Source organism: Sceloporus undulatus, chromosome 4 (assembly GCF_019175285.1).
Source record: "Sceloporus undulatus isolate JIND9_A2432 ecotype Alabama chromosome 4, SceUnd_v1.1, whole genome shotgun sequence".
Classification (NCBI taxonomy): domain Eukaryota; kingdom Metazoa; phylum Chordata; class Lepidosauria; order Squamata; family Phrynosomatidae; genus Sceloporus; species Sceloporus undulatus.
Genome location: NC_056525.1, coordinates 18,760,411 through 18,776,757, shown reverse-complemented (window position 1 = coordinate 18,776,757; position 16,347 = coordinate 18,760,411). Strand labels below are relative to the sequence as shown.

The 16,347-nt window shown below is 40.1% G+C and overlaps 2 protein-coding genes across 2 annotated transcripts in view; one reads left to right on the top strand and one right to left on the bottom strand.

Moving 5' to 3' along the window:
- LOC121928173 (serine/threonine-protein phosphatase 4 regulatory subunit 1-like) overlaps positions 1 to 7,960 on the bottom strand; it is a 90,414-nt gene extending 82,454 nt beyond the window's left edge. Inside the window, 2 exon segments of the mRNA XM_042462513.1 lie at positions 6,734 to 6,778; positions 7,933 to 7,960. Of these exon segments, the coding sequence (XP_042318447.1) occupies positions 6,734 to 6,778; positions 7,933 to 7,939 (52 nt within the window). The 5' untranslated portion in view covers positions 7,940 to 7,960.
- A 139-nt stretch (positions 7,961 to 8,099) lies between these two features.
- RAB22A (RAB22A, member RAS oncogene family) overlaps positions 8,100 to 16,347 on the top strand; it is a 31,036-nt gene continuing 22,788 nt past the window's right edge. The window contains exon 1 of the mRNA XM_042464039.1: positions 8,100 to 8,662. Coding sequence (XP_042319973.1) covers positions 8,627 to 8,662 — 36 coding nt within the window. The 5' untranslated portion in view covers positions 8,100 to 8,626. The remainder of the gene's footprint in view (positions 8,663 to 16,347) is intronic.

The following is a 16,347-nucleotide window of genomic DNA, read 5'->3' as shown; positions in this document are numbered from 1 at the left end:
TTTAGGAAGAGGTGAGAAAACAATGATCAGTGCTACTCTGCAGGAGGTCTCATAGGAGAAGCCCCCAGCCACAGTCTTGCCTCTTGACACTAAGGGGCTGTACCGATGAGGAGAAAGGGGTGGCAGAGGCCACTTCCTTCTCCTTCGGATCATTGCCATGGCAACCACACGTCACGGCAACAATCCGCTCCACCGCCGCCAAAGTGCCATATCGTCCTGAAGTGGACGTGAACCCTTGTGTGCCGCACTGTTTGGATGCAGCGCATGAGGCATGTCATCATCATGTGTGCATCTTATGGCGTGCGCCCAGATGCCGCCCGACAGCCTGGTAGGGCTCGGGAGTATGCAGACGCTCTGCTCTCCCGAGCCCTAAAACGGCCTCGACAGCAAAGGTGGTCCAGTTGATCAGGCCTGTTATTAAAGGGCAATGCAAGAAATTAGAGATAATGCAAGCAATCTAAAAAAGGAAGGGTCGAAGTAAGGAAGGGATCACTTTTTTTGAATTTGAAATAACTGAAAACAATTCAGAATGTCAAAACAAACTGTAACAGACTTACATCACTGAAAGTATTTAAGAGAAAAAATAACAAAACATACTTCTATGAAAAAACAATGATTAAACAACCTTCCTCCTTGATGATTTAGACGTAGTTTAATCACCAATGATTAAATTACTAATTAGATCACTGTGACTTAAATTACCAATTATTTAAAAAGTGGTTTAAATTATTCAAACCAATTCCTTCAGAAAAGTGATTTAAATCATTAAATCTTGAAGCAGGCCCACCTTCCACTCACACCCAGTGTGTGCATGTGTCCACCTTGCCTCTCTAAATGCAAAGATAACAAATGTATGTTAGGGATGATGGGAGTTGCAGCTTCTTCTCTGCTTTCACTCTCACCCCCTTGGTCAGCGGAAGAACAACCAGTTGACCAGTAGCTGAGAATTCTGAAGATTCTCCATCTTCTCTGGAGTGGTTCTTGTTCAGCTCTCAAGACACCAGTCAACACAGTAGTCTTCTAAAATGATCTACTTTTATTCTAATATATACACTATGCACAAAACAATTCACTACTCACAAAACTCACACTACTATACTCCTCGATACCCACAAAAGGTATTGCCATACATTGTTGCTTATATAGACATTTGTCTCTCTATTCATTATACAGTTGCCACCTCCTGGGCGTGTACATACATTGTGATTGACATACCATACTTGGCTCAATCTAGACCTCACATTGCATCATACATTACTGTCCACTCAATGACTTTCAGGTGATATCAATTTGCACCTTTTCACTTTGTCCTTGCCACATGTTTCCTTGGCTTTTAGGACCTTCTAATTACATTATATGCAACACCTATGTGACATTTCAATTGCTTTTGCTGTGTCATGTTACTTTCAAATACATTCATATACATATTATATTTCTTGTGACTATATATCCCATGTGGCTTTTTCCTGACAGGTTAATTAATAGAGAATTTGGGGAGATTTGCAGAAGATCTGGACACAGAGGCAGGATGCAAATCAAAACAAATCCATGTTTTAAAACTGGTCCATGACTTAAACCACGATTTAAATCAGATGGATTTAAATCAAATGCTGAAACCGCTCCGGAAGAAGTAATGGGGCTCCATCATATGCAGGATTTCTCTTATGCAGGGGTGGTAGTGTCCGGAACGGATCCCCTACATAAGGGAAGAACCCACTGTATTCCAAAATCAAAAATAAATCTGAACTCCCAAATACGTTGTATGTTTTTGGATGTCTCAAGCATTTTGGATAAAGGACACTCAACCTGTAATGACAATGTGATAGGCCTAAATCCTAAAGGTACCAGATCCCTTCTGATCTTGGAAGCTAAGCAAGGGCTGTCCTGGTAAGTACTTGAGTGGGAAACCAAGAAGGAATACCAGATGCTGCAGGCTATATTACTGAGGAAGGAACTAGTAAAACTATCTCGGAGCATTCCTAGAGTAAGAAAGTCCTATGAAATTCATGGGGGTCACCTTAGTTGACAGGCAACATGAAGGCAGATGCATACACATACAGTATAGCCCCTCCTTTCTCAAGTTTTAACACTCCCTGTTCTTTCATCATTCCCATGTATGAACTGAACTTTGTCTCAAAGCTCTTCCTGAAGAATTTCTACTTCCACAATTTATTCTGGTGTTACTCTCCATTTCTGAGGAGTGTTATTTTTTAAGCCTTAAAAGCACTGCTGTTGACACAACTTAAAATGACATGCCTTTTTAGCAACAGTTGGCACATCATTAGTTTAATTTCTCTGATGCTTAATTTATGTACTGATGGTTATCCAGTTGCACCTTTTCTTTATTTATTAAGTGAGTGATCAATTTTGAATACGTAGTCTAAAATATCTGCTAAGTCCTTTTAATTTCTTAGTTAACCTGATGAGCATTAATCATTCCATTAAACTGAATGTAGTTCCTCAGATCATAAACTGCAGACCAAGGGGTTTGCTAGTGCTTAATGTTGCAGATCTTCCAACTACAGTATAGTACAATATCAGTACTTAAGTTATTGTTTCTCAAATGTGGCCAGGAGCATATTTTAAGGATGCAACCAAAGCATGAAAATCCAAGTGGGTCAGATGAACAACAAGAAAAGTGACACTGGGTATCCACAGGAGTAGATCTGAGAGAGCAGCCGAAGATTCACTGAAGACAGACCCTATTTACCCCTTGCTTGAAATCCTGCTGTTTCAAGAATCACAGAAGTTGATATCTGAGGATTCTCAGTGTTTTTGCTGGATAGACACCCTTACATTTCTCTCTGGGAGGAAATGGAATAAATATTTCTATTTGGCTTTTGTGATAAAATGCTAAAAGTCTGCATTTACAGAAACCTATGAGATGGGGAAACTATTTTGCACCTATGTGGATTTTGCTGAATCCTGAATTTAGAGTAAGGGAATATACAGACCTCAAGCCACTCATGTCTATTACTACAGACCTTTCCCTTTCCCCAAACAAGTGAATAGAGAGATTGGATGCTGCTCCCTTGACTTTTACAAAAAAATGGAGAAGAATCTGCAATCTGAATGGCTCAGCCAACAGTCAAAATGTTATACTGTGTAGCTACAGGTTAGTTATTAAACTACACATTAGTGTAGGATTACAAAGAACAAAACATGGATTATGTTTTCTTTTTAGTGCTAGACCTCTAAAGCTGAAGAACAGTTCTGTAAATTTTTTGATAGTAACAAGGGAATATAGTGTAAGTACTGAAACAAAGAGAGCCAAGTTTTTTACTATTTTTACTTTTCAAGTCAAAAGATCCTCATTTAAACAGTTTGAACTGGCAGCATGTTTGTTCTAAATATGTCATTTCATGTCATGACAAATGGAAAAAAGAAGATTCCTAAAATTATTTCACAATAATGTTTTCCTTCCAAATCTGTAAGAGTCAGCAGTTTCATATTAATGGAAAATAAGCATACATGAAAAAGAGAAGGGAAACACATATTTTAGCACAAACACAGATATGCCTATTCAGAAGTAAGTCCCACAGAGTTTAACAGGATTTATTCCCAGGGAGGGAGGTAATTTTAGGTTGTACTCCTACACATTTCTATTAAAGAATAAGTCCTACTGATTCAACAGGGCTTACTACTACCATGAGCAGAGCTATCATGAAATTTCATCCAATAAAGTGATAAGGCATCTGAGAAATTCTGAAACAAGACAAGAGTTTTGATTAGGCTAGTCACGGCTCTCAGAGGACCTTCACATATCTATTATCCCCATTACTGATAGTTTTATATCTCACAAAAGTGCCAGTTTTATGCTAAAGAAAATACTATCATTGAAAGATACAGTATTTATTCCAAGTGAAGAATTCCAGATAAACTAGAATGAAAGCACTGACACGATGCCTGATTTTTAATCTATTAATTGATTCAAAACTCATCTCAATTAATCAGGTAGTATTATTAGCACTTAAGAGTGCAAATGGCATAGTAGCATCTTAAAAGAGGCAACTCCCTTTCCTCTGACATACTACCTCTTCTGATGTTATGCCACCCAGGACATATGCACTTAAAAACTTTTATTTGTATCCTGCTTTTCTGTGACGAGACAATCAAAGCGGCTCACAACACATTAAAATCCACATTTACAAAACACATCTTATAAAAACAAAAGCAAGCATTTTACCTCAGAACTGTAATTTTTACTTGCTTGCAAATTTAACTGATTTTTCAACTAAACCCCTAATAATTTAGAATGACTCCAATCCCACAAACACACACAGGAAAATGTCAAACTAAAATCAACAGTACTTCTGAGAATTACACTGTACAGTTTAACAGTATCACAGACCTAAATGGCACACATCATTTCAAAACCCGAAGCAACACACAAGCAGATACTGTAATGCATTGCTGACAAGTAAAGCATCCCCTTGCGCTTTTTTCATTTCAAGAGGCAGCCACAACATCCTCCTCAGCACAAGAAAGATAATCATAAGTAAGAATGCTCAAATTACTAGACTGAATATCTTAACCCTACTACAAGTTGTACTGAAGTTCCCATGGGGCAAAGGTGGGGAGGAAAACCATAATACATTAACAGAGCTACAAAATATTCAGGTGGGATTAACAAAAAGTGTGCAATGGAAATTCTTTTCTTATTTTTTGTTATCTTTATTATCTGTTTGCTCCATGTTAAGCACGTCGTTTTCTAATATTTTATCCTCACAACACCCCTGTAAAGGAGGTTGACATAAAGTGATTTGACCACTGAGCTGTCTAGCTGAAATGCAACATATTGGCTGGTACTCTGTTAGTGTCATATTTATATGTAGATCACAGTATGAACGCAGGGTAAAGTACTCACCATGACACAATAAGTGTATTCTGCTGAGAGTCGAGAGTGAAGTTGCACATCCAGCAATGCTGTGTACTGTAGCTGCAAACTGCACAATGGTACCCAATCGTTGACATGTGTGCTATTTTATATGAAGTTGTGTAGTGCTGCTGAGCATATCTCCACACATGGATATTTGCATTACACTAATAGGTCACTGGATTACAGCCATTGTCTCCCTGCTAATACAGGAGAGGCGATCCCCATAATGTGAAGCATTTCTTCCACAAAGATGTATGTACAGTACATTTCTGGCAGCACATAACTATTGACGTGAAAGAAAGGAACGCCTACGCAGACAAGTTTCCAAATTTACAGTTGTGACATCAAGCACTCTTGTAAAACTTGGCCCTAAGGGTGTATTTGAACCACATTTCTAGCCTGATTTGTGCCCTCTAGACCTCAACTGAACTTAGTTTTCAAGGGTTTGCAGATGACCTAATTTGTCACCCCTTCAATATTTCAGCACTAGAGAACCTGCATAGGTTATCTCTCATAGAAAACTATACCTGTTAAGAACCCTTTAACTCCCAATGCTCCCTGCTGTTGTAGAACATGTGGTAAAGCCTTCCAGCAGTAATTGTCATTAATTCTAAAAATCACAATAATACCAACGACTAGTAATTTCTGAAGGAAAGGAAAGTATAAATGATAACAAAGCACCCAAGGATTAAAATCTTTAGGCCCAGTAATAAGTGCTCACGCAAAATCAAGTCTGCCCATTGCCCCAATTATGGTGCATATAAATAAATCCACCTAAGAGCCAGCATTGTGCAATGGTTTGATTGTTGGACGGAGACTGGGAGATCAGGGTTTGACTCTCCTCCAAGAAAACCCCATGACAGGTTCACCTAAGGGTCACCATAAGTAAAAAATGGCTTCAGGGCATTCAGTAACAATGAATAAAACCAGTACAGTAAAAAGATCCACAAGGTGAAAACCAACCTAGTTTCAAATTTATGAAACCTAAAGATGGTTCCTCCCAATGGCAGTTTATGCTGCATGCTTCCTTTTTAGCATATATAGAGCTTTTTAATTCAGCTGCTTACACAAAACAGAGCTTTGGGCGTAGATTGGAGTTGGGAGAGGATTGTTTTGCTATCTTTTCTGAGCAATGATTTCTCTTATCTGGAATATAATCCAATGCCATCCGAAAGGATAGGGTACATTCTTCCCTCTGTACTCTTGGCCTAAACTGGAAATTCAAATTTGTTCTTCCTTTAGCATAAAAAACAAACACTACATCTTTTGTCTTTTGCACCATGATAGGGATTTGCTGCACTATTTCTTCCAATAAAAGTGGGAGGAGACCCTTAAATGTTCATCTCCTACTGCTTAGTCTACCTCCATCCCTACCAAACCTCTAGCAACACTGCAACTGTGTCTTAAATTAGGGTTGGGGGTTAATCCTTAAAAGAAAAACATGAAATCCACATATGCAACCACCACCACCACCACCCCTTTTTTTTTAAATCCCATTACAACAGCATTGGAAGTGGCCCTGATAGTGAAATCTCTCTGTTACAAAGGCTACCTACCCATTGGGATAGGAAAACGCTCACTTCCTAGTAGTGGATTTAAGGCCATTAAAAATCAAGCCATAATAGGTCAACAATCCACAATCTCCACTTATAAAATAGAAATTGTTCTAAAAATAATTATTCTCCTTAACTCTGTAGAAAAGGGGCGGAAATAACCCTCTTTACAACCCCCTTTTTACACATCTTGGGAAGGATATGAAGGGGAGGCCTTTGAAAAGAAAGAAATCAGAAGCCACCCAAGATTTCTTTTTTTAAAAGAAAGAAAATTAAATAAAAATTGGAAACAGTTACTCACAATCATCTAAGTCATCCTGCAAATCCACAAAATACAAAGGGATCCCTACAAACAAAAACAAAAAGAAGAGCGAGAAGAGAGAGATGGAGAAAAAGAAAGAGGGAGCAAAGAGGGGGAGGTGGTTTTTGGTTTTGGTTTTTCATCCACAACCCTTTTATTTGGGATGAGGCAGATTTTAAAAACATCATCAGAAGCAGCACAACAAACGATGAAAAACCAGCGGCAAAGTTTCACCCCCTTTAAAAGCTACTCACACACACACACACACACACAGAGAGAGGAGAGAGAGAGAGTTGTTGTGTCCCATCAAGCAATTTCTGACTTATGGCGACCCTGGGGTTTTCTTGGCAAAATTGTTCAGAGGCAGTTTGCCATTAGCTCCTCTGAGGGAACTGTGAGAGAGATATAGGATATAACTTGTGTGTGTGTCATATGCATATATCATATATGCACACGTGCGTGCAGTGTGTGTGTGTGTATTATATATATCATATGTGAGCATATATATATATATCATATACGTGTGTTATATGTCGTATACATAGTCAATATATAAATTATATCACATATAAGTGTTTATATATTATTATGTCCTATTATGACATGACACACACACTATATGAATGCAATGACATATACACACATGTATCGATATAAACATATTTCCATATATAGAAATATTATTTCTCTCTCGTATATGTTGTGTGTGTATTATTATTATATATATATACACACACACACACATATAGACACACACATATGCATCAAGTGTGTCTCTGTGTGGTACATATGCGTAATTACAACACACACCCCCATTGTGTGCCCTTGTGCAGCTCACACTCTCTCAGCCTCAGGGAGGCTCCAAGGGAGGCCAAAACCTGCATTGAACCAAACCTTGCCAAGAAAAAGCAAACCCTCCATTCCTTCGCCTCTGGGTCGCCATTAAGTCGAAGCCACGCAACAACAACGACGACAACCTACGCACGCACACACACACACACACACACACATATATATATATATATATATATACACACATCCACACATGATAGATATGTCCACACAGAGGAGTCCTTTTATACATTAAAATAAAGGATGAAGTAGACAACCAGCAGAACAGAGGAAGGAGAAAGCGGCGAAAGGGGAGGCGATCCAGCGATCCAGGAGAGAAGCAGGAGAAGGCGAAGGCACTGACTTACCAGCCATTTTGAAAGGGACATTGGTGGGCAGCAGCAGCGGGGGAAAGGAGGAGGAGGAGGAGGAGGAGGAGGAGGGCCGAAGGGAGGAGCCGCCGCCGCCTCCGCCTCCGCCTCCGCCTCCATGGCCCTGGCCCTCCTCCTCCTCTCGCTCTCGGTGGTTCCCAATCAATCTCCTCCTCTTCTAATAATAATGTGTCTCCAGTTCAGGCTTAGTTTCCCGAGAGTCTCTCTCCCTCCCCTCGGCCTTATTATGCGGAGAGACAGCGCCGGATAACGAGGCGCACACACAACACAACCAAGCCAGAGCCGCCCTCTCCCTCCTCCTCCTCCTCCCTCTCCGTCTGGCTGGCCGAGGGAGGGGCGGACTAGAGGCCTCGTCCCGGCGGAGGCGGAGGCGGAGGGGGGGAGGGAGGGGGCCGGCGGTTGCGCTCTCTCTCGGGCTCAAGATGGCGCCCGGCTGGCGAAGCCTGAGGGGAAGGAGGAGGCGGCTTCCTTCGTAACCCGGAGCTCAGGGGAGGCCGGGAAGAGCCTTACTCGCTTCCAATCGGTTTATTTGGGCCCCCTTTTTGAGGGTGGTCCGCCTGGGCCTTTTGGGGCGAGGAGGAGGAGGAGAGGGGGCATGGTGTAGGTGGGTGGGTTTAAAGGAGGAGGAGGAGGAGGAGCAGCCCCGTCGTCGTCGTCGTCTCCTCCTGCCATGGCTCTGAGGGAGCTCAAGGTCTGCCTGCTCGGGGTGAGTCCGCCTGAGGCCCCAGGGAAGCTGGGGGGGGGGGAGGAGGAGGGTGGGCTGTGTGTGTCTCGCTTTAGAGATGTGTATCGGGTGTGTATATACGTATATGTGGGTATATATGGGTGCGTGTATATAAATGTGTGTGGGTGTGTATACTTGTGTGTTTAGATATATGTACATATACGTGTGTATGGGTGTGTTTATATACATATATATGGATGTGTGTGTGTGTGTGTGTTAATAGATATGTATATATGGGTGGGAGTATGTGTATACATGTGTGTGTGTTTATATATATGGGTGTGGGTGTGTACGTGTGTGTGTGCTTATGGGTATATATGCGTGCGTGTATATACAGTATATGTGTGTGGGTGGGTGTGTACGTGTGTGGGTGTGTTTATATATGTATATATGGGTGTGGGTGTGTATATAGGTTTGGGTGTGTTTATATCTATGTACATATAGGTGTGTATGGGTCTGTTTATATACATATATGTGTGTTTATATATATATATATGGGTGTGTGTTTGGTTATATGGTGTGTATGTATGTGCGTATATATGTGTGTGTGTGTATATATATATACATATATATGTGGGTGTGTTTATGTGTATGTGTATATGTGTGTCTATATATATATACACATATTTGGGTGTGGGTGTTTATATATATATATATATGTACATATGTGTATGGATGTGTATATGTGTGTCTATATACATATATATGGGTGTTTATATGTGTGTATATATACACATATATGTGTTTTTTATTATTATGCTTTCTTTATATAGCGTTGTAGTTTTGCACAGTGCTGTACATACAAACTTGTATGGTTGTGGGTGTGTATGTGTGTATATATGTGTGTATATATGTGTGGGTGGGTGGGTGTGTTATATATATGTATATATGTGTGCATGGGTGTGTATATGTTTATGTGTGTATGTATATGTGTGTATACATACATATGTTTGTGTGTATATGCGTGTGTGTTTGTGTGTGTGGTTGTGTATGCATGTGTGCATATATATATATATATATGGGGGTATGTGTGTGTGTGTGTATATATATATATATATATGGGGTGTGGGTGTGTGTCTGACATATATATACAGTACCCTGTACATACTCAACTACAGGTCGATCTCATGTATAAGTCAAGGGCAAGTTTTGGGGTCAGCATTATGGATTTTGATATGACCCATGGATCAGTCGAGGATAAAATCCAGAGGCCTGTAACAAAGGATCTAAAGGATGGTGCAAAGGAAAACAGTGCCAGAGAACCTACAGACTTCTAGCAGGCAGAACTATTTGTGATCAGAATAAAGGCTGGATGGAAGAAAGAATAAAAGGAGGGGTCAGTGATTCCAGGACAGTTTCCTTTTATGCCTTTCACTTGGGGATGGTTCCTTTGTTTAAAGAAGTGTTAACGTACAGTACTTACAGTATCTATACTGACCTCTGGATAAGTCGACTCAGGTTTTTTGGGTCAATTTTTTGACTAAAATTTCTAGCCTTATACATGTGTATGTACAGTATATATAAAAATACACACACACACACACACACACACACATATATATACTTCTAGGAATGGAGGAAACATCTTTGCCCCGCAGATAAATGGGGCTGGTGTATCTTCTGCTTTCGTCTTTCGCTGCCCCATCGCTGGTCGAAAACACACCGCAGAAATACCCCAGTTTGATACCGCTTTAACTGCTCTGGCCCAATGCTATGGAATCTTGGGAACTGTAGTTTTATGAGACATTTAGCCTTCTCTGACAGAGAGCTCTGGTGCCACAATAAACTACAATTCCCAGGATTCCCCAGCACTCAGCCAGGGCAGTTCAAGCAGTTTCAAACTGGATTATTTCTCCTGAGTGTTTTGGACCTTCGTTTCGTTTTTTAAAGTCACTTTTTTATGCTCTTCCCCCCGCCGCCGCCCCCCAATTTCCGTACAGTGTTTTCTCTAAATTGTGGTGCTTTTTCTGTACACAGGTTGGTATGGACCAAGCCAGTGTGTTTTGGCATTTAAAACAATCCTTCAAAACCCCAGCTTCCCTCCTTGTGGAAAAGAGTTAATTCTAAATTGCCCCTTAATTTAGAACTGGGGTTTTAAAGCATCATTTCCTCATGTGGAGGGCTTCTGTAGTTTTTCCAAAAGGTGCATCTACACTGTAGAAATAATGCAGTTTGATACTGCTTCAAATGCCCTGGCTCAGTGCTAGGGGTTTCTGGGAACTGTAGTTTTGTCAGGCATCTAGTCTTCTCTGTCAGAGAGCTCCGGTTCCACAATAAACTGCAATTCCCAGGCTTCTGCAGCACTAGGCCAGAGCAGTTAAAAGTGTTCTCAAACTGTGTGTTTTGGACCAATGGCTCCATCCTACAGGATCCCAAGATTTGTTGTTCAAAACTCGATTTTTGGCATTTTATATAAGGGACACGATTTTACTATGCCATTGTATTTAATGGGATTTGAGCATCCACGAATTTTGGTTCCAGGACCTCTGTGGATGCTCAAGTCCCATTAAATACAATGGCATAGTAAAATCGTGTCCCTTATATAAAATGCCAAAATCAAGGTTTGCTTTTTGAAATACCGGTATATATATATATAATATGTGGATATGGAGGGCTGATCTGGAGGGATATCCAAGTTTTTAAAGTATACAATGAGTTTTTGTTAGTGTGATTCTGTTGCTCTGTTATTTGGGATACTGTAATTGAGGTGGGTGCTCCCTTTTTTTGGTCATCCACAGCGTTGCCAAGAGTCAAACTCATCTCGAGGCCAGTTAACAACAAACAACAAGATGCACTTCTTAGAGTTATCAGACTGTTGGAGAAATAGGTGAAGGGAGGTAGACACTCTAGATTGTCATCCTTCACCAGTACCATACAGTCAAGGCATATGTTTAATATTTACTATGGTTCTGTGCATGTTTACTTTGGAAGATAATAACTATCTCCAGATCAAGTAAGCATCATACACAGAATGGATTGATTTTGTGTAGATGTTGGTGTGGTGCTGTTTCTACACAATTTTGCATGGACCAAACCAATGATTTTTCATGTTTAAATAATCGGTTAAAACATCCCAGGTTCCCTCACTATGGAAAAGAGTTTATTCCAAATTGCCCCATGTAGGATTGGGATTTTAAAGTGCCATTTCCTCTTGTGGAGGGAAAATATTTTGCTGCTTGTCCAACTATTTGCTCCGGAACTATTGTGAATGGAAGGTCTGATTCTATTCGCACATGGGATAAGAATCAAGTAGACTGTTATTGTTATTTATGTCGCTTGATTTTAAAGCTGGTTTTGGAAGAAGCTTAAAGAGATGACTAACTATAATCAATACTTAGTTTACGGTATATATGGGAAAGATTTCAAGATTTGCTTGAGTATTTAACAAAATCTTGTATCCTAAAGTATCTTGGAGGAACTACTATTAAAGTTCTAGTCCTCTACACGCTGCACAGGAATGTTCAAGTTGCCTGTTGACTTATGGGGACTGCATGAATTTCATAGGATTCGCTTAGACAAGGAATACAACCCTTTCAATTCAGTAATAAAATTCAGGATCAAATTTATTTCACCTTATCAGAGGAGAAAATTGCATATATAGTCCAGACGGGATTCTGTTACTCATATTGAGTTTCATGTACTTTACAGTGTAATCCTTTTCATGTCTCCTCTGAAGTAAGTTCTATTCAAAGTTTATTTTGACTCTTACTACGGAGTACATTCTCAATTATGTTTACATTTTTCCCTCCTACCACTGTGAAGCACACCTGATAAATTTCCCTTCTTCCTGAAAAGCAGTTTACTTTATAGAGCAGGGAATATTCTGTATATGAAGAAGAGAAGAGGGTTGCTAAGACAACATTAATATCTGCTAATCTTTTCCTTTTACCTTCTTGATCTGGGAAAAGAACACAATGTTTTAATTGTGAGGTGTTTTCTGACCCCAGTGAGAATTCATGTGTATTGAAGGGTATGCAAATATCCCATGTCACAAAGATTCTTTGCTTCTGCAGAATCAAGGAAATACCCAGAGCCAAAAATGAAGGGGAAATAAAATAAAAATAGAAGGTACACTGCATATGTAGGTGAGATAATTTATTGCCCCAATGAATTCTAACATGTCCTCCCCTGAAGAAAATTCAATTTCCTTCAAATGGGGCCAACCTACTGGTAGCTGAGCATGTTATTCTGCTTGGCTATATGTTGGTTCACCAGAAAAAACATTGGCTGTTTCTCCTTCCAGTGCATTTTATTAACTGGCATAAAAGTATCCCAGTGGCAAAAAAACAATAAATTTTGCAGGGTATATTTAGTCCTACCAATTTTGTTGCGGTGGTTGTTCGTAGGGTAAGTAAAGAGATAGTACAGGAATACCTGGTTAAACTAAACAAATATAAATCTCCAGGACCAGATGAACTGCATCCAAGGGTATTAAAAGAACTGGCAAAAGTAATATCGGAGCCATTGGCAATAATCTTTGAGAAGTCCTGGAGAACAGGAGAGATCCCAGCAGACTGGAGGAGGGCAAACGTTGTCCCCATCTTCAAAAAGGGGGAAAAAGAGGATCCCAACAATTATCGTCCAGTCAGTCAGACATCAATACCAGGAAAGATTCTGGAGCAGATCATTAAATAGAGAGTCTGTGAACATCTAGAAGGCAATGCCATAATCACAATAAGTCAACATGGGTTTCAGAGAAAGAAGTCATGCCAGACAAATCTAATCTGTGTGTGTGTGTTTATATATATATATACACACACACACACATACATATATACACACATACACACACACATATATATATAAAACTACCAGCATGTTAGATGAAGGGAATGCTGTGGATTTAGTATAGCTTGATTTTGGTAAGGCTTTTGACGGGGTTCCCCATTACAGTCTTGCAAACAAGCATGTGGACTAGACAACGTAACTGTTACATGGATTTGTAATTGGTTGCCTGCCTGGACCCAAAAGGTGCTCAACAATGGCTCTTTTTCATCCTGGAGAGAAGTGACCAGTGGGGTTCCACAGGTGTCTGTCCTGGGCCCAGTGCTATTCAACATCTTTATCAATGACTTGGATGACAGAATTGGGAACATACTTATCAAATTTGCAGATGACACCAAATTAGGGGGAATAGCTAACGCTCCAGAGGACAGGATCAAAATTCAAAATGACCTGAATAGACTAGATAGAAAGTTGGGCCACAGCTAACAAAATGAACTTCATTCAACAGGGAGAAATGTAAGATACTGCACTTAGAGATGAAAAATAAAATGCACAGATATAGGATGGGGGACACCTGGCTGAATGAGACTATGTGTGGAAGGGATCTGGGAGTCCAAGTAGAACACAAGTTGAACATGAGTCAGCAGTGCAATGCAGCAGCTAACAAGGCCAATGTGATTTTAAGCTGCATCAATAGAAGTATAGTGTCTAGATCAAGGGAAGTAATAGTGCCACTCTATTCTGCTCTGGTCAGGCCCCACCTGGAATATTGTGTCCAGTTCTGGGCACCACAATTCAAAAAGGACATTGAGAAACTGGAGCGTGTCCAAAGGAGGGCGACTAAAATGGTGAAAGGTCTGGAAAACATGCCCTATGAGGAACGACTTAGGGAGCTGGGGATGTTTAGCCTGGAGAAGAGAAGGTTAAGAGGTAATATGATACCCCTGTTTAAATACTCAAAAGGATGTCATATTGAGGAGGGAGCTGACTTGTTTTCTGCTGCTCCAGAGACTAGGACCTGGAGCAATGGATGCAAGCTACATGAAAAGAGATTCCACCTCAACATTCGGAAGAACTTCCTGATAGTAAGTGCTGTTCGACAGTGGAACAGACTCCTTCCTTGGAGTGTAGTGGAGTCTCCATCTTTGGAGGTCTTTAAGCAGAGGCTGGATGGCCAACTGTCAGGGATGCTTTGAGTGAGAGTTCCTGCATGGCAGGGGGGTTGGACTGGATGGCCCTTGCAGTCTCTTCCAACTCTATGATTCTATGATTCTAGGGTAAAAAAAAAACTGGTGCAGAGCATGTGGCTGACAATTAGGAATACCTACATTGAAGGTACCGTATTTTCCGGCATCTAAGACTACTGGGCGTATAAGACGACTCCCAACTTTTCCACTTAAAATATAGAGTTTGGGATATACTCGCTGTATAAGACTACCTCTCTTCCAACGCACACCAAATAAAAATTTAAAAACATCAGATTTGATTTCAATATGGTAATTTTAATTCAAATGCTTATGACATGCAGGTACTTAGCAGGAAAACTTGTTGTATACAAAGCCTGCTTGGATTGTATACAAAATTATATACAAAGCCCCAGATTCTCCAGTCTGGCTCTGAAGTTTCAGCACCCGCCCTATAAGACGAAACCTGGCGTATAAGATGACCCCTGACTTTTGAGAAGTTTTTCCTGGGTTAAAAAGTAGTCTTATACGCCAGAAAATACAGTAGTTGTTCTGTGTAGATTTTGCTACAAAGCATGGGTTTGGAACACATTGGCCCATTATAGAACAAGAAGGTTAAATATGGTCTCTGTCAGTATTAATTAAATTATATTAAGGTGATATAAAACTGGAATATGCCTTTCATTCGAGTTTAAAGACCAAACACGTTTTCATAATCCTTGACAGAGACGCTAGTTTTAAGAATTTTAAAATGCCAGCATTCCTGAGACCCAGAATCTTCAACTGCGTAAAACTGGGCTCATTTCTAAAATCACAAAGAAGGGTCTGATGTTGCTTGTCACAGCATTTAGCCTGGCCACAAGGCTGAAACCACTTCCTTTATAGGTATAACCTTGTCTCAAGTGATGCCATAAAAGGCATCAGTATTGGATGCTTAGTGATAGATGCAAGTGGTTAGGATGCTTTGGATCATGTTTCTATTACCAGATGAATATTTTGTCCCTATTTATGCAGAAGAGGAAAATAATCTAGAACTTTCAATGTGTAGAGACACTTTGGGCTTTCTCATGAACTCATAGCTGCTTCATATTTCAGGTATGTAACTGAAAGTATGTATGGCCTTTGATTTAATAGGGTGGAGCTGAATGAGTAACAAGTATTACAAACATTTTCCAACTAGTTGAACATCTTTTTGTTTCTAATCGTACGTTGTTTACTATACACATCATTAAGATTGGTCCACACAGAGCTTCTCTGTACCTGTGGAGTATGTATGTTGTGAAAGCGTGGAAACTTTACTGAGTTATCAGAAATTGAAATCTTAATGTAGTGAAAGACTAAGAGATAAATATTGGTATACAGTGAGCCCTCCACATTCTCTGGGGTTGGGGCACAGGACCTCTGTGAAAGTGGGAAAATTGCAAATATAAAACTATTTTTTTATTTGAGGAACACCTTTCTAGGTCATTCAGCACAACTCTTATCGTCAACATTCACCAGATGTTGAGCACATAATTGCGCTGGAGGACCTACAAATGCTAGAGAAGTGTTTTCTCTAGGAATATGTAGGCTCTCTGGCACAACATCAGATGGATGTAAACCATAGAGTTGTGCTGGAGGACCTGAGATTCCTAGAGAGAACATATTAAAGCAGACAGGAGTCCATCTGCTACTTATACTAACTGCTGCCCTATCTACAGTGGCATACTGTTTTCATCTATAAAACAAGTCCTCCTCCTTCAAATAAATCTTTATGCC